The sequence below is a fragment of the Caenorhabditis elegans genome, chromosome I (genome assembly GCF_000002985.6).
Source record: "Caenorhabditis elegans chromosome I".
Lineage (NCBI taxonomy): Eukaryota > Metazoa > Nematoda > Chromadorea > Rhabditida > Rhabditidae > Caenorhabditis > Caenorhabditis elegans.
In genome coordinates, this window is record NC_003279.8 from 12,009,911 (window position 1) to 12,029,700 (window position 19,790).

General features: G+C 40.3%; 4 protein-coding genes across 4 annotated transcripts; all 4 read left to right on the plus strand.

Annotated features, from left to right (window-relative positions):
* The first annotated feature begins 1,284 nt into the window (after window positions 1–1,284).
* abt-5 (ABC transporter domain-containing protein) lies at window positions 1,285–8,774 on the plus strand. Its single transcript, NM_001377649.1, has 20 exons — window positions 1,285–1,494; window positions 1,550–1,695; window positions 2,030–2,197; window positions 2,250–2,484; window positions 2,913–3,294; window positions 3,350–4,425; window positions 4,916–5,228; window positions 5,277–5,450; window positions 5,617–5,795; window positions 5,843–6,046; window positions 6,305–6,558; window positions 6,603–6,795; window positions 6,840–6,975; window positions 7,027–7,163; window positions 7,208–7,294; window positions 7,607–7,798; window positions 7,845–7,910; window positions 7,959–8,065; window positions 8,114–8,522; window positions 8,568–8,774. Exons 1-20 carry the CDS (start codon window positions 1,366–1,368, stop codon window positions 8,727–8,729), a joined length of 4,749 nt encoding a protein of 1,582 aa, NP_001364572.1. The 5' UTR covers window positions 1,285–1,365; the 3' UTR covers window positions 8,730–8,774.
* A 2,071-nt stretch (window positions 8,775–10,845) lies between these two features.
* Window positions 10,846–12,766, plus strand: Y53C10A.10 (uncharacterized protein). Its single transcript, NM_001377650.1, has 9 exons — window positions 10,846–10,923; window positions 11,020–11,229; window positions 11,281–11,340; window positions 11,385–11,471; window positions 11,515–11,664; window positions 11,711–11,803; window positions 11,848–11,921; window positions 12,202–12,417; window positions 12,589–12,766. The coding sequence occupies exons 1-9, from the start codon at window positions 10,869–10,871 to the stop codon at window positions 12,721–12,723; spliced, it is 1,080 nt and encodes a 359-aa protein (NP_001364573.1). The 5' UTR covers window positions 10,846–10,868; the 3' UTR covers window positions 12,724–12,766.
* Window positions 12,767–14,885: 2,119 nt separating this feature from the next.
* On the plus strand, window positions 14,886–18,388 carry Y53C10A.24 (SEA domain-containing protein; the record flags this gene model as incomplete). Its single annotated transcript, NM_001381225.3, has 5 exons — window positions 14,886–14,937; window positions 14,986–15,990; window positions 16,039–18,024; window positions 18,070–18,203; window positions 18,245–18,388. The coding sequence occupies 5 exons, from the start codon at window positions 14,886–14,888 to the stop codon at window positions 18,386–18,388; spliced, it is 3,321 nt and encodes a 1,106-aa protein (NP_001366627.1).
* A 747-nt stretch (window positions 18,389–19,135) lies between these two features.
* On the plus strand, window positions 19,136–19,594 carry Y53C10A.25 (FTH domain-containing protein; the record flags this gene model as incomplete). Its single annotated transcript, NM_001383736.1, has 1 exon — window positions 19,136–19,594. The coding sequence occupies one exon, from the start codon at window positions 19,136–19,138 to the stop codon at window positions 19,592–19,594; it is 459 nt and encodes a 152-aa protein (NP_001370061.1).
* Window positions 19,595–19,790: the final 196 nt, after the last annotated feature.

The following is a 19,790-nucleotide window of genomic DNA, read 5'->3' on the forward strand; positions in this document are numbered from 1 at the left end:
CGAAAATTCAAACGTTTTCAATTGCCACTGCCGTTTTCGAGCATTTTTTAAAATCATTTTTGTATATTCCGGGAACACAAAATTCTGAGAATGCATATTGCACACCATAGTTGTCGCGCAAAATATCTTTTAGCGAAAACTACAGTAATTCTTTTCATGGCTACTGTAGCGCTTGCCATCATTTATTAATCAATAAAATAGTAAAAGAAAAACTTTAAAAAATACGAAATATCGTTGTCACTATTCGAAAAGAAATTCATGTCAAAAATCGAGCCCATTAAATCGACACAAGCGCTACAGTAGTCATTTAAAGAATTACTGTAGTTAGATATTTTGCGCGTCACATATGTTGTGCAATACGCATTCTCAGAATTTTGTGTTCCCGTAATAGCTGTAAATTAAATATTTTGAAAAAAAGTTACTTTTTGTTCGAAAATGTATTGATTTTCACTTATTTTCACTAGATTCAAAAAAAAGTTTGAAAAAAATTAACTTGGTGGGCGGCAAACGATTTTTTACGGCAAATCGGCAAATCGGCAAACTGCCGGCATTGAAAATTTTCGGCATATTGTCAAATCGGCAAACCGGCAATTTGCCGAATTTGCCGAAAAAAAATCTGCCGAGCGCCAATTATCTAAAGAAAACGGGAAAAAATTTCAAAAAAGCACATGTTTAAGTGTTTCCGTCTTATAAAAAAATCCCTATAACATTTCTGGCAAATTGATGTTTGGCAAATCGGCAAACCGGCAATTTGCCAAAAATACAAATTTAGGGCAAATCGGCAAACCGGCAATTTGTCGAAAATGAGAATTTGCGGTAAATCGGCAAACCGGCAAATTGCTGGATTTGAAAATTTCCGGCAAATCGGCAAACCGGCAATATGCCGGAAATTAAAATTTGTGGCAAATCGGCAAACCGGCAAATTGCTGGATTTGAAAATTTCCGGCAAATTGCTGGAATTGAAAATTTCCGGCAAATCGGCAAACCGGCAATATGCCGAAAATTAAAATATCTGGCAATTTGCCGATTTGCCGAACTTGTCGACAAATAAATTTGCCGCCCACCCCTGTCTTGGACCCATGCTATACTCAACATTTTTTTGGAATTCTGAATCAGCATTCTCTTCATAAATTAGACAATTTCTAAAAAATCTGGACCAAAAAAAAAACCGAAAAAATTTTCAAAAAAAATTCAAGGGAAAGTTGACGTGTTCCATAAACGTAAATATTATTTATTTTTATTCACGCTTTTATCTATTCGGAGCGGAGCATCAAATAAACTTTTAGTCCTCATTTTTTTATTTCTCAAAGTTCATCGAAAAAATCGATTTCAACTCCTTCCTGTTATCAATCGGCTTTCTTGAAAATGTTCAAAAAGCTGCTACATCTTTTACAAAAAGATGTGCTGCTTATGCGAAGATCGAAAGTTTGGACGGGATTTGAAGTGGCAATACCGCTCATCTTGATTGCTTTTCCGGCTGCAGTGATGATCTACGTAAGTTTCTTTGAGGGTCAAGTAGGCTTTTTTAAATAGCCCAGAATGCTTCCAGGCAAAATCACAAGCTCCGGAAGACGCAAAATCATCTGGACCATCAATTGACATGATGCTATCTACCGAAAGTTTTCATCCGACAGTTTCATCAACTTGCCAGGATCCTTCTTATGGTGTTCAGACTGTAAATAATGTTGAAAATTAGTAAGTAGGCACCATTAAAGCCTGCTGCGCCGGTCTTGCGGGGACCTCCGCCTGCCTTGCGCCTGTATAAAGCGGCGCAGAATCCGAAAAGCGGCAAAACCGCGGCGAGGGGAGCCAATTTTAGCACTGTAGCCATAGTTGGCTGGTTAGAGGCGCGCCAAGACTTTAACAGTTTCGCTCACTTTAGAAAAATTTACAGCGGCGGACATCTCGCGAGTCCAACGATTTCGTTTGAAGCGTTTGTAATTTTTTAGAAACTCTGGTTTTCGAGCTGGATAAATTATTAAAAATCACCGGAAACTGTACGTTCACTCACTAATTTCGATTTTTCCAGTTGGAATTATTCACCAATGAGATGGGATAACACTACAAATTCTCTCGACTTGGCAAAGAATCCAGCTCGTAAATTGTTCATCAAAGATGTACGTGCATGTAAGAAGATTGTATATATTGTGGAGGACAAATATAAAACTACAATGGTTCTACCAGCCATAGGGCGGAGGTGAGTTTCAAAACTGAAACTTCAAGCCAATGGTATAGCTAAACTTTTTAAGATCGTATAATTTCCGTAGTTACAACTATTACATGAACAAAATTATGTTCGGATTGTCTCAGCGAGCCAACAACACTTCGTCGATTATTGAAAATTTCGATATAAAGTTGTATTCGATAACAAATTTCGAGGAATCAGGATTTGGACAAAACTTCGGGTTACTTTTTGCAGTATGTATGCTGATGCCGGTTATTTCTGTTGCCAGAGCTCTGGTTGTGGAGAAAAGTTCAGTCAAGGTATATATTATTGTTGCAAAAGCCAATGTCTAGAACTTTTTCATTGCAAACTTTCTCATTTCTCACCGCTCACAAAAACCAATAAAACTAGGCACGTAGGCACGTAGGCATGGAGGCAAGGGTACTTGTGTATTACATGCCCTCATTTTAATAGTAATTTTTTAAGCCATAAAAAATAAAAACGTGAACCACAATTTGTATTTTTAGGCTTAGGAAATAACATTTTCTAAGCCTAAAGAGGAAAAATGTATATCACGTTTATTTTAATTGGAGAAATTAATGGCAATTTAACTTAATTTGAAAATGAGGGCATGTAATACACAAGTACCGAGGCACGTAGGCACGTAGGCACCTAGGCACGTAGGCACCTAGGCACCTAGGCATTTAGGTACAATACAGTTCAAGTGTTTTAAAATGTAAACTTTCAGCCATATTTAACTACAATTGGATTGCCATTGTGGATGTTCTATCTCGAACATTTCTTGTTCGGAGTTATCAAAAACACATTTCTCATCACCTTGCTCTCAACTCTCTACATTTTTTCAATGGACAATTGTCCAACGTATGTCCTCGCTGGAATCTTTATGTATACTTGTCATTGCGTATCGTTTTCTATACTATGTACTTCAATTCTTCCATTTGGAAAGCGTATTGTCGAAGGAATGGTGATTATTTGGATAACTCTTATAATAGCTATGCATCTTTCGCTAGAGTTTGAATTTGATTGGTTGTTCTGGGTGCCTTTGTTAAATCCCAATTATTCATTGAAATTGTTTGTCGACGCTACTTTTCTAGCAAGTGGGCCGAATGGTAAGTGGCAACAAGTAATACATAGGAACGTGCTTAATGATTCATTTATTATTAGGTACACCGACAAGTGCTCTTTTTTCGTCAAAGAAAAAGACACTTCAAAGTGCAGCTGTCTATTTTGGTATCATGATCTCTTGCACAGTCGTGATGCTTGTGGCAGCAATATTCATGGAGAAACTGTACACTTTCGTTGGTCATGCAATTTTCAAAAGATTTTGGAGAATTCTTGGATTTAGTAAAGGGAAACGGTCGAAAATAGAGGAGAGAGGTGATGGTGTTGAAGATCGGTCGACAATCCTACAGTGTAAGGAGACTGTAGAAGGACGCGGCAGTGCAATCGCTGATATTGAGTTGAGTGGACTCGTGAAAGTTTATCAAAATGGGGAGAAAGCAGTGAATGGGTTATCATTGAGAGCTATCAGAGGTCAAGTATCAATTCTTTTGGGTCATAATGGATGTGGGAAGAGTACAACATTTGGAATGATAACTGGAATGCATCAAGCAACAGAAGGAAAGGTTATGATAGGGGGAATCGATGCAAATGCGAACAGAGCAGAAGCTAGAGAATTGATTGGTTATTGTCCACAGTATAATCCGATTTATGACGAGCTTACTGTATGGGAACATCTTCGACTTGTGAATGCACTGAAGGGAAGAAGCGGCGGATCAGACTTTAAGATGGACGCTGAAAGTCTGTTGAAACAGATTGAGTTGACGGACAAACGGAATACATTGGCCAAAAATTTGTCGGGTGGAATGAAACGAAAGCTTTGTGTGTGCATGGCAATGATCGGAGGAAGTCGTGTCATTCTGTTGGATGAACCAACGGCTGGAATGGATCCATCAGCTCGTATCGATGTTCAAAATATGTTGGCATTGGTTAAAGCGGATAGAACGATCCTTTTGACAACACATTATATGGATGAAGCTGAGAAGTTGGGTGATTGGATTTTTGTTATGTCGCATGGAAAAATGGCTGCATCGGGATCCAAGCACTATTTAAAGCAGAAGTATGGAGGTGGAATGTTGCTCACGTTGGTGTTCAAGAGTGTTCATGATCCTATGAGACCAAGGAAATCCTATGAGACGGCTTATGATGTTTGTAAGACGGTTTGCTCGACAGCTTTGGTGGTAAGTAAGATTAGGCCCAGCTTCTGGCCCAAGCTCGGCCCAAAAATGTTGACTTGGATCAAAAGTTGGATAAAATTGGGCAAAAATGTGGTTTAGGCTAAGCGCAAGTTTAATCCAGCTTGCCAAAGGTTTGTCTAAACGTGTAAGACATTGCCAAGAGTTGGGTTAAACTTAGGCGCGGCCTATACCAAATTTTACCGAAGTCTTGCCGAAGTTTATCTAACCTATCGAAGTTTTGATGTAAGTTTGTAATCTATGGACAAAGCTTGGGTCAGAAGCTGTACAAATTGCCGAGATATTACTGTGCACGCAAGTTCTATGGAGCACATCAAACTTTTAGTTGTGGGTTGCGATAAAAAATTTTCAAAAATGAATTCAGCGTGCCAAAAAAAGCAAATAATTTTAATTTATCCTGAAATTTGGCTTCTTTTTTGAGTTATGGTGATGAAAAAAAAATCCTAAAGAGCATGATGTAGTTGTTATTTTTCAGAAAGACGAGAGAGGCCAAATGATAGAGATAAGCATATTGGAAACCGAGAAGTCCAGGCTCCCAACGCTTCTGAAAATTTTGGAATCAGTGATGGAAGAGGACTACAATAATCCAGAGTTTCAAGCACTCGAACCAGATATTCAGGAAAAGTGTCGAACTCTTGAATTGGCAACAATTGGTGTTTCTATGAGCTCATTGGAGCAAGTTTTCATTAAGATTGGAGATGAATGTGATGATATTATGAATGGAACGGGAGTTGATAAGAAAACAGAAAGACAGGAAAAGTTCAGCACCTTGGTACAATATAAGATTCGTATGTTAATATTAAAGGTTTTTATATAATACTAATTGAATATTTCAGAACAACCAAAACAAGGATTTTCGAAACTGATGATGGTAGTTTGGGCTCTGCTTCAAAAACGAGCATATTATCTATACCGTAATCCTGTTCAAATCACACTTCAAATCATACTTCCTCTTCTCACACTATGGCTATTTGCAGTTCCTTTCTTACGGTTGGAGCCAAAACCTCCTAGTTAGTTTTACCAAAAATGGAAAAAAAACTGTATTACAAAAATTTTGATTTTTAGTTGGAAAAAATACACTTTTCTAAAATTTTAAAATTATTTGTGCTTTTTGGTCCAAAATGTTTTAGTGACAGCCCTAAATTCCGATGAACCTAGAAAAACACCAAATTGCAGAGTTGTCTGACATTGAATCATTTGACCCCTCGCAATATCCACACTCCACTGTACTCCTGCAATTGGAAAATGAGAATGACGATCGTTTGGCAAACTATTTGAATTCGTTCTCCAATTTTGAAGTGGTGAAAGTTGGCTACAATGATCATTACGGATATTTAGTCAAAAAGTATTCACAGGTAACACAGCGCTGGCGAGCAGAACCACAATTTAATCGGTTTTTCAGGTTTTCAAAACGTTGGGATTCATTGTCAAAGTCAACAAGAAGGGAGATTCGAAGTTCTACAAAATTTCACAAGGAGATAAAAATGCGGCGATTTTGATGAACATCATTGCATCTGCAATGTATTTGAGAGATCCAAGTGTTACTAAACTGCCACACGTTACGTCTCGAGTAATATGGATGAATGATCCCAAAATTAAATACGAGGTTTAGTTTAAATTGAGCTTACGAGCCCAATGTGCATATCAAGCTTTTCATTAGAGCGGCGTTCGCGCCTCGCTCAGCTGGGAGCCCTAATTCTGCGCTTGAAAAGAGAAAATTTGCTCAGTATGTTTAGGCTCCTAAATCCACAAAAAGTATCAAATTTATGTTTCCGGCAATGTTGATTTCTGGCATTTGCCGAAATTGCCGAAAATTCGATTGCCGCGCAGCCAGGAAGATATAAACATGAAAATTCACTTTCAGGGTCTCGCTTCTTTCTTTTTATTTGAAAATATCTTCTTCTTGTTGGTTCTCGCTGGTATCTTTATTCAGTCAACAGTTTATTTGATCGAAGAGAAAATCTGCAAATTCGCCCACCAACAGTATCTGACAGGACTCTCAACTATCGCCTACTGGGGAGTCGTGTTTCTTTGGGATTTCCTCTTGTTCACATTCTTTCTTCTCTACACCATCGGATTTCTTATAAGTTTTGGAGTTCTTCAAGGTCATATCCATGAGTATGGGCAAGTTCATCTGTACAATTATAAAGTATCAATTTCAGAATTGTGGTCATCTTCTATGGTCTTTTATTCTACTTTGCTCCGCTGGTATATCTGACTTCAGCGCTCATCAATACCCCGACAAGAGGCAACTTCTTGTTGTACATGTTTTGTTGCATTCCCTGGCTGGCCTACTCGATTGTATCTGAACTCCACAATTTTCCACCGATACAAAAGTATAGTGATGAGATTGAGGTATGAAGATGCTCTCAGAAGTTATGAGAATTTTATAATTGTAGTACGGTTTCCGCATCTTTAATCCTTCTATTGGATTTTTGGCGGGCCTTATGAAAATTGCTGCACTTAACTATCCGAAATCTGGTTTAGACAAACATTTCGAACATCTAACTAACTTGTGGACTTATGAAGGAATATGTAAGCTTGAGAATTTATATTTATCTGTATCTAATGTTATTTAAATTCCAGTTTTTGAATTGATGTTCCTGTTTTTTGGCGGCATTTTTTTGACAATACTCCTTGGATGTGCAACATTAAAACCCTTCCGTCGAGCATGTTTCCGTGGGACGCGTAGAAGATCTCAACCACGAGAAAGGAAGAGATACGTAAGTACAGTAACCTTATTGGAATGTTTTAGTTATGAATTCAGAAAGGAATCGAATCGTGTAAAGCTGTGAAGGAAGAAGAACAACTTGTTCAGGAAGTTGATAAGAATGAAACGGTTCTTGTGATCGATGTAAGTTTGAAAAAAAAGTTACTAGGAGGCTAGCCCCTACAGTGGGGCTGAGCCCCAGCCTCGCATTAAAATACCCAGTGCGATAGATTTGGCAGCGGCTGACACTTTCAGGGTTCTGCACAGCACTATACAGATGACCATGGTGGCTAGTAGCGTCCCCGAAAGTGTCGGCCGCTGCCAATCTAATATGTATCGCACTGCGTTTTTCAATGGGCGCTGGCCCCTCGCAGCCCATTAGCAGCACTAAGAAAAACCAATGCCCAGTTATTTCAAAAAGCCAAAAATTAAGGAAATCTCCTTTAACACATTCAGGGATTGGTAAAAGACTTTGGTAAATTCCGTGCAGTCAACGATCTTTCCATTTCTGTTGGTCATGAGGAATGTTTTGGAATGCTCGGTGCAAATGGAGCAGGAAAAACTACAACATTTGATATCATCACTGGCCTGACTATGCCAACAGGTGGTAGTGCAACTATCGATGGACATGACATCACAGAGACTATTGTAAGCTTAGCAATTTTAAAATTTTAAGATATCGGTCTGATTTCAGCACATTGGTTATTGCCCACAGTTTGATGCAATGCTCCAGCAAATCTCATGCCGGCAGACGTTGAGAGTAAGTTCGGCTTTAGTGAGACTGAAGTAAGCAGAACAATCGTTTCAGATAATGGCAAAGCTTCAAGGATATCCGAATGTCAAGGAAGTCGTTGAACTTGTGCTAGATTGTGTTGGAATGTCGGATTTCGGATACAAGCTTGTCAAGAATTGCAGGTTTTAAACTTTTCAAAAGGTTTTGTATTTTTCACAAAAAATTTTCAGCGGTGGTCAAAAGCGAAAGATTTCTGTCGGAATTGCGTTGATGTCTCGTGCCACGTGCATTATTCTTGATGAACCGACGGCTGGAATCGATCCACGTGCTCGTCGTGAAATTTGGGATATCATTCATGAGATGAGGGAACAGGCGAAATGCTCAATTGTGCTCACTTCTCATTCCATGGAAGAGTGTGAAGCACTGTGTACACGTATCGGAATTCTAAGGAAAGGAGAAATGATTGCATTGGGTACTAGTCAATCGTTGAAGTCTCAATATGGTAACACTTACATGATGACCCTTATTCTCAACAGCTTGGAGGACTTGGAATCAGTTTGTGTAATTGTCAGTGAAGAGATGCCGGATGCAGTTTTGAAAACTCCTGAATCAAGTTTGACTACTAGTATTGTTTGGGAGGTTTGTTATTTTCAAGTAACCCATTTTGAATTTCAAATATTTCAGCTTCCAAAATCGAAATCTGACAAATGGTCTGAGAAGTACAATCAAGTGGAAGTTCTCGCAAAAAAAGCCAATGCAAAAGACTACATGCTGACTCAAGCATCACTGGAGGATACGTTCATCCGTCTCATTACCACAGAAGAGGAAGAAGAAGCCTCTGCCTGAACTCGAAATTTTTTGAATTAATTAATTAATTTATTTATTTATTTACGCTCGCGAGGAGACGTGGAAAAAGTTGAAGAAAAAAGAAAAATGTACACATACAATAGATCATAAATACAATACACTGAATAAGAGGGATAGAAACAAGAAGAAAAAATAGGAACGAAAGTTTGTTAACAGGACAGTTAGGTCAGGCGGGAGGAAATAATGTTATGTGGGTAGTTCATGTTGCAATCATCAGTTGTCAGACATCTCGTTATTCAAGAGCTGATATATGTTTTAGAAACTTGGGGTTACTCAGCGTACGGTTTACAATAAAATGCTTTCTAGTTTTAGTTTTACATCTGCTCCATGAGACTTTCTTTTTGGAACGAGTTCGTGTGTTTTCAGAATATGTAAAAAATTCAGGTACGTTGAGATCTAGTTTACCATTAATCATCTTCATAATAGTTTTTCTGTCATAGATTTGGCTTTTGGTTGAACTTTTTATAGACGAAGGCCCTAAGCTTAAACCCTAAGGTCAAGCCTAGGTCTGAGACTAGGCTAGATACAAGCTGCCATAGGAATTTCCGATCGATGCACCATGTGTCACTGGGCGGTCTCTCAAAATAGTCTGAAATAAAATTCCCTATCGGAAATTCCTCTAAAATGAGAACTTCGAGCCGAATCAACAATTTTCTCCATTCACTTCTAAACCAATCAGCTGGCAGAGTTCGAAGAACCCAACTTTTTTGAAAACTTTTCAAAATATACACAAAAAGATGTTGATATTAGATTCTGAATTAAAGTTTTGAATCCAAAGTTTTGAATTTGCAAGTTATGCAAGTTAACAAAGAGAGTCGTGTGCCCAGCTGTGGGGAAAAAACAATTTTTTTAATTAGTATACCGTCACACCCAATCAATAAGTGGCAGGAACCCTTCCAAAGTGGTTTCATCACCATACCATACACACAATTTCTACGTCACAACAGAGAGAGTGGCCTGCGAGCCTGTAGAGAGTGGTGAGCCTGTAGACATACACAGACAATCCACTGCCTCCTGCCTCTCTGCCTCTCTGCGAGAATTCGTTAATTAAATTGTTTAAAAATTCAAATTTTTAATAGCAATTTTTGAAATTTTCTTTGAAATTTCTCACCGTGACACTAACTGGCCAAAACGACCTTTACGACCTTTACAAAATGTTTATATACGGGGAAAAGTTCCCAATAAAAATCAAAATTAAAAGTTCACCATCTCGACGAAGAAGACTCGACGAAAGGATCATGAGCTGCAATTGCCGTCTTCTGCCGATTTTGCTCGGTTTATTGCTCGTTAGCTGCTGTTAGAGAATACCATTTTGTCTTTTTGCGAGCACTTTGTATGATGCAGAGAATTTTAAGTACTAATGGTGCGTCCATAGTCCATAGAAAATCCATAGAAAACCATAGAAAACCATAGAAATCCATAGAAAACGGGAATTTCCCGCGTGCGGAAGCGTCCATAGTCTGCGGAAAAACCGGAGTTCCTCGCTTTTTTTCCTCAAAATTCAAAAAAGTAGGCGTGGCCAACCAATCAGCTGTTGTTTCTTGTTTTCCCATTGCTCAGCTTAAAATTTTACAGCCTCTAATTGGCTGAACACGCCCACTATTTTGAAATTGACCAATAACAAAGCGAGAAACTCCTTTTGTCTGCAGCAGAGCCGATGTCAGCATGAGAGCATGTATGCATCAGAGCAATGTAAGCAGCTGAGTGTGTCAGCAGTTGAGAACGTCTTAGGGGGAATATTTGCCAGGCAGTGATGAGGTAGACCGGAGGCTGTAGGCAAGCAAAGGTAGGCCTAGATGCAGGCTTGTAGGCTCATAGGCATCCAGTAGGTAATCAGGTCAGGAAACATCAGGCACCTACCCAGGCACGTAGGCAGACATGAGGCCGTCAGAATAAAATATGTATAATGTAGGCATGCAATAGGCATGAAGTAGGCATGGCACAGCAGGAGGCAGACACGCATAAAGTAGGTACCTTATTCGAAAATTTTGTTTTTTTTATTTCTAAAAACAAATTATTTAAAATCTACAAAAACCGTGACCCCTTTAAACATAAAGAAAATTAGATAAAATTAGATAAAATCGATAAATTTTGGTTATTCTTTATAAATACTAGAGTATGTACTCGACGCATATTCTCTCTACCTTGGTTGGTGTGTTGGTCTTAAGTACAGGTTAGTTTGCAGCCGACACTTCACTGGTGTCTCCAGCAGCCGATATCTTTCGGGGACCAGTAAAGTGTCGGCTGCTTTGTTTATGCCATGTTTCAGCAACAACCGCTACTTCAAATGTGTCCATCGCTACTACAAATTCCAACTCTTCGGTTCCAATCAATAGTTCAGTATTTCAAAGTAATCAGCCAATAGTTATTATTATTCCAACTGGAGCTAATAGCACCGGAATCGCCAATAATTCAATTGTTATCACTATTCCGAGGAATTTTGGAAGTCAAGGTCGTCCCTGTAACGTGAGCAGTGATGGTAAGAAACTGCAGGGAATCTGAAAATTATTCAGATTTTCGAATTTTTCAGATTACCTCAAGCCGTCATCTACACCAAGCCCAGGAGACGGTAGCCGAGTTCATAGTTCTGGTGAGCTTCAAGTTATGATGCTGAAAATGAGATGAATGTTTCAGATGAACTGGAAGCTTATACGCGTTCTGATAATGAGGATCTTCCTTCTACTTCAAGCTCAGGAGACGGTAGCCAAGTTCAGAATTCTGGTGAGCTTAGGAAAGCTTGCTGAAAATTTGTTGAAAATTTCAGATGACCTGGAAGCTTATACACGTTCTGACGACAAGTCCTCCACCGCTAGCTCAGGGCCAAAGCCAATCAAGGCCAATCACACGAACCTCTCTGCTCAAAAAAGCTTCAAATCTAAAGCAATTCCTTCTCGCAGACGCCAATTTTTCTCAGGTTTGTGCATCTTTCTGGTTTCACCTCAATCATCAAGTATTTTCAGCTCCAATAAATTCCAGTGCAAGGCGCAATAAGAGCCGACACCCAGCTCCAAACAAGAAGAATTTCACAGCACTCGATTTGGGATTTATGTCAGGTAACATTCTTATTGGCCGCAGATCTTGAATTGACAAAATTCAGGTTCAAAATTGAAGCCGCTTCGCAAGAAACTTGGAGCAAAAGGGAAAAACAACGGAGTTCGGGAGCTGGCCGCTGTGAGTTTTCGAGACGGACTTTACTTGTTAGGGAAGAACTAACGCGTGGGTTGAAGTGAAAAAGGAGCATCACTCGGCTCGCTAGTATGTCCAGCCGTACTCATAGAATCTGACGCTGTAGACCTTGAGATTATCAGGATCCCCGGACTTTGGGATCTGAAGATCTGGATCCGCAAAGTTGTGAAGCCTGAAAGATCTGGTACCGAGACCTATAGAATTTTAGAGTCTACTCGGCCTATTTCCATCAAATTCTTAGATTCCAGTAATTTCAATTTTCCAGCACAACCGGTCCCTCGAAATTCTCCCTGACGGAACACCACTCAGAAGTCTCGGCGAAAAGTACATTGTGAAGAATGGTCCGAACCAGTTTGGAAACTGGAGTAAGGTGGTTGCTAACAAGCATGGGTTCTACGTTCTGCATCCGGTGCAGACGAAGAATGTCACGGATATCTTTGATCCGTATACGATTGGACAAGTTTTGGGATATCTTTATGAGGTAGGGGTCAGCTGAATCAAAGGATCATTAGATCCAAATGAATCATCAGATCCAACTGGACCAAGTCCAAGTGGTTCCGGATCAGGTTCTGGACCAGGTTCTGGATCAGGCGAAGTTCCTGAGATAGATCACCTTTTTTCCACACTCATAGTCAGACCTACCTATTTTCAGCTTGCGGAGTTCGGCGGAGATGTACCTCCCAGTGGAAAATTTACGATTGACCTGATGAGCCTGCCAACTCCTCAGAAATTAAGTTCCAAGCGCCGTCGAGCAATTCTTGTGTTCAAGAGGAAGAAGCAAGTATAGAACTTATTTAAAGCTTAGCTAGAGAATAAATATTTATTGAAAACGTGACCTCTTTAGCAAAATCAAAAAAAAATCAAACATAATTCACCCATAACAAATTATTACTTTGTTTATCAACATCAATTGCTTCTTATCATGGATTGGCTGATCGCTGTCTTTCTCGGGACTATGCTTATTTCCGGAGGTTAGTGGATCTTGATAGGTTTCAGCTTAAGCTCTGAGGTAAATGAGAGCATAGTTTTTGTGCCACAAAGATTTCATATCGAGCTATTTTGGAGCTCTCAAGGGAATATGAGCTGAAACTTTTTATATTGTCATTTTATATTCTTCTCGAAAATCGAGTTCAATCGAGCATGCTGGGCTGACTTCAAGCTCAATTAGACCGGGTTCGGCCTTAGTTGGAATTGATTTAACAGAGCTACGGTATCTACAGTGCCGGCCAAAAACATATCCCATTTTCGATTTTTGATAAATTTACAAATTTTACAAACGAGCAGCACAACTTTAAAACTAGAAATGTTATCAAAAAAAGTATAACTGATGAAGTATCATTCATAATTACGTCTACTTGTATTCAGTTGTTTAAATTTTTTACCAATGCCAGGACAAAAAATACAGCGGCCGACATCTCGTGAGCCGTTTTTGACAACGTTTACTGATTCGGCCGTATCTCGAAAACAAAATTTTTTCTGGAAATGTTGTTAGAGTAAAATATTCTTCACACTATTTGTCATCGTTTGTGCCTACTCACTTTGCTTTCAAAAATCCTGCAAAAAAGTTATGGGAGTGCAAACTTGAATAGTGTACGGCCACGCCTCGAATATTTCTCGCAAACGATGAATTTTTTTCCTGAATCTTGATATTGCGTTTGAATATAGCTTAATTGTGATTTTACATGTGTTATTTCTAGAAAATGCTCGAAAAAAATATTTTGAACTAAGTAACCTGATTTTTGGTTGTAGTGGGTAGGTGGCACCTAGTGAGCGACAAGTTTGCACTCCCATAACTTTTTTGCTGGATTTTTCAGAACAAAGTGAATAGACACAAACGATGACAAATAGTCTGAAGACTATTTCCCTATAACAACATTTCCTGAAACAATTTAGTTTTCGTGATACGGCCGAATCAGTAAAAGTTGTCAAAAACGGGCTCACGAGATGTCGGCCGTTGTATTTTTTGTCGTTACACTGGTAAACAACTTAAACAATTGAATACAAGTAGACGAAATCATGGGCAATAATTCATCAGTTGAACTTTTCTCGATAAGTTTTCTAGTTTTAAAGTTGTGCTCGTTTGGAAAATTTGCAAATTTACCAAAAAACGAAAACGGGATATGTTTTTGGCCGGCACTGTAGTTTTCAATCTTAAAATTTCCAGATCACGCCCAACACGCCAGCAACATCACGGTTACCCATCCATCCGTCAACGGAGCCACCTCTCGTCTATACCTTACCACAATTGAAATCGGTGGTGGGGATTAGCCGAATAGTATAATTATACATGTCCCACCGGATGAAGGAATTTTGAATGGGAATTTAACTATTATTGAGATCAATGGAATACCTGATGGAGCAAATATCACGTGCCTTGCGGGTGGAGAAACTGACACGGATGTGCTAATAATTGAGGTTCTGCCGGGAGGAGGGGTGGTTATAAGAAATGGAACTGATTCTAAAGATGGTAAGATTTAGGACTGTAGTAGGAAGAAGAAAACAAGCCAAAAACAAGCCTTGCCTGCTGAAGTTGTCTAGTATTAATCAGACCGGTTTCGGGGCTCCGGTTATGGAAAACAAAAGTCGCCATACAAAAAGACATGGTGCATCATCTGAGTTTGACTTTTTACTTCAGCTCAACATAGAAAATGTCTGCAATTTCAGCCAACCTTATACTTACTCTGTGCTCTTTAATAACAACTTGCTCTGTAAAATTGAGAGAAAGTAGAACTTAAATTCTGTAAAATGCTATACATTATAATTTTCTTATTTTTTCCAGAATCCAGCGGTTCTTCTCTTTCTAAAAGTACACCTTCCTTCCTGAGCCCAACTGATTCCTTGACAGCTACAACGCCACCAGGATCAACCACACGTATGAAAATTCGTTCTGGAAGGTTACGTACTTTACTGTTTTTATTTTCAGAAGCCGCTAGCACCACGGAATCTGCAATGGCTTCGAGCATCGAGTCTCCGACGGCTAGTGTTACAGTGTCAAGTCCAAGTAAAAATCCTTGTCAAAACCCGAAAAATGAAACTTTTTGTCTTTCAGAATCCACAGAGCCACTTGGCACAAGTTCAGCGATACCAACTGCACCTGATCATTCTACAGTACACGATGGAAGCTCAAGCACGACAAAGGGATTGATATATCCGTTGGAACCTGATGAAAGTTCCAGTGGTACTATGGATATGACCACTCCAACGTCAACTACTGATTTGGCAACATCAAGTTCCACCAGTGTCTTCAATACTACTGCAAGGTCAAGTTCCTTGCCTGGTTCCACTTCCACAATGTCAGTGACTACCTCAATAGCATCAACGTCCCCGGAAACTACATCAAGCACTGTCACTGGAACATCAGAGGGTACGACATTCATTACTGATTCTACCACTGGTTTCGTGCCTCTAGTTTTCACGAATTGGCCACGTGGTTCCACGATTGTTACTTCAACTTCCAGTACTTCCACAAGACCAGTGACTCCGTCTACCGCATTCGATTCGTCTACAACATCAGAAACTTCCGTAGCAACGTCAGAGGGTACTACATCCATCACTGAATCTACCACTGATTTGATGCCTCCAGTTTTTACGAATTGGCCACCTGATTCCACGATCATTACTTCAACTTCCAGTACTTCCACAAGACCAGGGACTTCGTCTACCGCAACCGATTCCCCTACAATGGACGATACATCAAAAACTTCCACAGTAACGTCAGAGGGCACTACATTGTCCATTGAAAGTACCGAATCCTCAGCTTCGCCTTCTGATTTTACGACTCCAGATTTTATAGGCTTCACATCAAGTGTCTCCAGGACCTCTGAACAATATTCCTCGAGTTCCCCGTCTTCTGATACTACAACGATGGATGTCACCTCTACAGTGTCGACAACTACTTCGAGCACTTTCATTGCAAAACCTCAGGCTACAACGGCGAGTACCGAGAATCCAGAGTCCGCAGCTCCCTTGGATGCTTCCACTCTGGATTCTTCCACAATAGCGTATTCTAGTACTACTCCAATTATTGCAAGGTCTTCGGAAGCATCTTCAACTGGTAAGGCAGATTACTACTGCTGTTAGAACCCATCAATTTAATTTTCAGATACAAGATCCACGACATCAACAATTTTCACTTCTTCGGAGATTCGACCGACTTCTAGCATCACTATATTGGGCGTTGAGTCGACTACAGCTTCATCAACTGGATCCACAACGTCCGAGTCAACCACCAGCTCCACAGAACCTCCAACAACACAGGAAGGTAATACTATTGATCGTAGTTTAATGATAATTTTTTTTTTTTCAATTTCCGAATCCAACACGACCACTACATTGTCGAGTACTACTCCGTTTACAACATCATCCACCGAGTCGTTCACCAGAGGAGGTTTCATTCCACCGATCCCCGTGCCGAATCCTATACCGAAACCAAACCCAGGACCAGGACCAGGACCACCATCGCCAAATGGACCATCAGATCCAAATAAGCCAAGTCCGAATGGACCAAGTCCAAATGGACCAAATGGACCATCAGATCCAAATAAGCCAGGACCAAGTGGACCAAATGGGCCATCAGATCCAAATAAGCCAAGTCCAAATGGACCATCAGATCCAGTTAAGCCAAGTCCAAGTGGACCAAGTCCAAATGGACCAAGTCCAAATGGGCCAAGTCCAAATGGGCCAAGTCCCAATGGACCAAGTCCAAATGGGCCAACTCCAAATTGGCCAAGTCCAAATGGGCCAAGTCCAAATGGACCAAATGGACCATCAGATCCAAACAAGCCAGGACCAAATGGACCAAATGGGCCATCAGATCCGAATAAGCCAGGACCAAATGGACCAAATGAGCCATCAGATCCGAATAAGCCAGGACCAAATGGACCAAATGGACCGTCAGATCCAAATAAGCCAGGACCAAATGGACCAAATGAGCCATCAGATCCAAATAAGCCAGGACCAAATGGACCAAATGGGCCATCAGATCCGAATAAGCCAGGACCAAATGGACCAAATGAGCCATCAGATCCGAATAAGCCAGGACCAAATGGACCAAATGGACCGTCAGATCCAAATAAGCCAGGACCAAATGGACCAAATGGACCATCAGATCCGAATAAGCCAGGACCAAATGGACCAAATGAGTCATCAGATCCGAATAAGCCAGGACCAAATGGACCAAATGAGCCATCAGATCCAAATAAGCCAGGACCAAATGGACCAAATGGACCATCAGATCCGAATAAGCCAGGACCAAATGGACCAAATGAGCCATCAGATCCAAATAAGCCAGGACCAAATGGATCAAATGGACCATCAGATCCAAATAAGCCAGGACCAAATGGACCAAATGGACCATCAGATCCGAATAAGCCAGGACCAAATGGACCAAATGAGCCATCAGATCCAAATAGGCCAGGACCAAATGGACCAAATGGACCGTTAGATCCAAATAAGCCAGGACCAAATGGACCAAATGGACCATCAGATCCGAATAAGCCAGGACCAAATGGACCAAATGGACCATCAGATCCAAATAAGCCAGGACCAAATGGACCAAATGAGCCATCAGATCCAAATAAGCCAGGACCAAATGGACCAAATGGACCATCAGATCCAAATAAGCCAGGACCAAATGGACCAAATGGGCCATCAGATCCGAATAAGCCAGGACCAAATGGACCAAATGAGCCATCAGATCCGAATAAGCCAGGACCAAATGGACCAAATGGATCGTCAGATCCGAATAAGCCAGGACCAAATGGACCATCAAATCCAAGTGTACCTGAGTCGTCAACAGGAGGAGGCCCGAGCCCGGGACCAAGTCCAAATGAACCATCAAATCCAAGTATACTTGGGCCGTCAACAGGAGGAGACCCGAGCCCGGGACCAAGTCCAAATGAACCATCAAATCCAAGTATACTTGGGCCGTCAACAGGAGGAGACCCGAGCCCGGGACCAAGTCCAAATGGACCATCAAATCCAAGTGTACCTGAGTCGTCAACAGGAGGAGGCCCGAGCCCGGGACCAGCTCCAGATCCAGGAACTAGTGATCCAAACAAGGATCCTGAGAAGAAAAGCACCAAGAAAAGTAAGTAAATTAATAGAGTTTAGACTGTAAATTTTAAATTTTCAGATAGAAAAACTACAACTTCTACATCCACATCCACTTCTACCACAGAATCCACGACTACTGATACGACCACCACGGAGCCAGGCATCATGTTCGATCCATACACTATTGGCCAACTCTTAGGATATATTTACGAGGTAGGAACTTTAAGTTCAAAGTTTTCAACTCCAATTTTCAGACCGAAGAATTTGGAGCCAAACGTCCAGAGGATGGGTATACAATTGAATTGATGAAGCATCCAATACTGGAGAGAATTTACCCAGCGAATACGAAAACTCGACGTGCTACATTGATTTTCAGGAAGAAGCCGGATACAAATTGATTTTTTCGCAGAGAAATTAGATGTCAGAAAAAAAGAAAAACAATAACGGAAAAGTGATCAAAGTTATTATCATTATGTTACTTTTCTGTAAATAAATGCGATTTTGAAAGTCTGTGAAAACTACAGTACTCCTTAATGGTGCACACTCCATTTCCCGGCCGCGGGTCTAAGTACAGACCAACTACAGTAATCTTGCGTCTCGTGGGTTTAGCTTCTGGCACACTTTTGTATACCGTAATTCTTGCTCGACATAAAAATTTTCTTGCTCGACATATAACTATTTTTTTACATGTTTCCTCCAATTTTTCTTTATATTCTTTCGAAACATTATAAATTTTTCAATTTTCAGGTAAAAATGGCTGAAAAAATCAACGAACTGTCAGAAGACCTGCAAAATGTCAACATTGTCGAACAAAAGTGCAGAGACTGGACACAGATGCCGCCGGAAATTAAGACCAAATGCATTTAGCCGCTGGATTTCATTGCCAGGTAATTATTTGTGTTAGGCTTAGGTTTAGTCTCAGGCTTAGGTCTTGGCCTAGGCTTAGGCTTAGGCATAGGTCTTGGCTTAGGCTTAGGCTAAGGCCCAGGCTTAGGTTTAGGCTCAGTCTTAGGCTTAGGCTCAGGCTTAGTTTTAAGCTTAAGCTTAGGCTCAGGCTCAGGCGGCATTTTCAGTGATTTTTTTCCAATTTTTGCTCCAAGATCTTTTCGGAGAAAATTCATAAATAAACCGGAATTTTTTTCAAAATGAAGCTGCGATCGACATTATTCTCCAACAAAATCGTAGTGGATTCAACGCGATACAAATTCCGAAAACTTGTAATCAATGATTCAAGATGTCTGATTGGTTGGAGTGAAATTCCGAATGAAGAAATTGGAAGTGGAAAAGAATTTGCGTTCAATTATTTTCGGAACAAAAACTATGGATCACTGTTCGCATACATTTTGACCAATTGTGACATTGGGCAGCTCCAGGTTAGACAATCACTTTTGGATGATGATTTGAAAGTGATGGAAGAAATTGATCCAAAGCGGATGAAAATCAACAGCCTTGAAGTTTGCATCAATGAGAATATGACAGTGCTTCTCCTGGAAAAAGCCTGGAACGTGGAAGTTGTGATAATTCCATTTATTGGAGGTCGAGCTTTTGAAGTCACCACAGCTCATGTTTTTCCGCTGTTTGTTAGAATAAAAATTAACTTTTAAAAAGCTTGCAACAGTTTGGAAGTGACGTGAGAGAGTTGAGCTTGATACTTGTGTTTAGGCTTAGTCTTAGTCTTAGGGTTAGGCTTAGGATTAGAATTAGAATTAGGCTTAAGCTTAGGTTAAGGTTTAGGCCTAGGCGTAATCTTAGGCTTAGACTTAGGCTCAGGCTTAGGCTTAGGCTTAGGCGTTGGCTTAG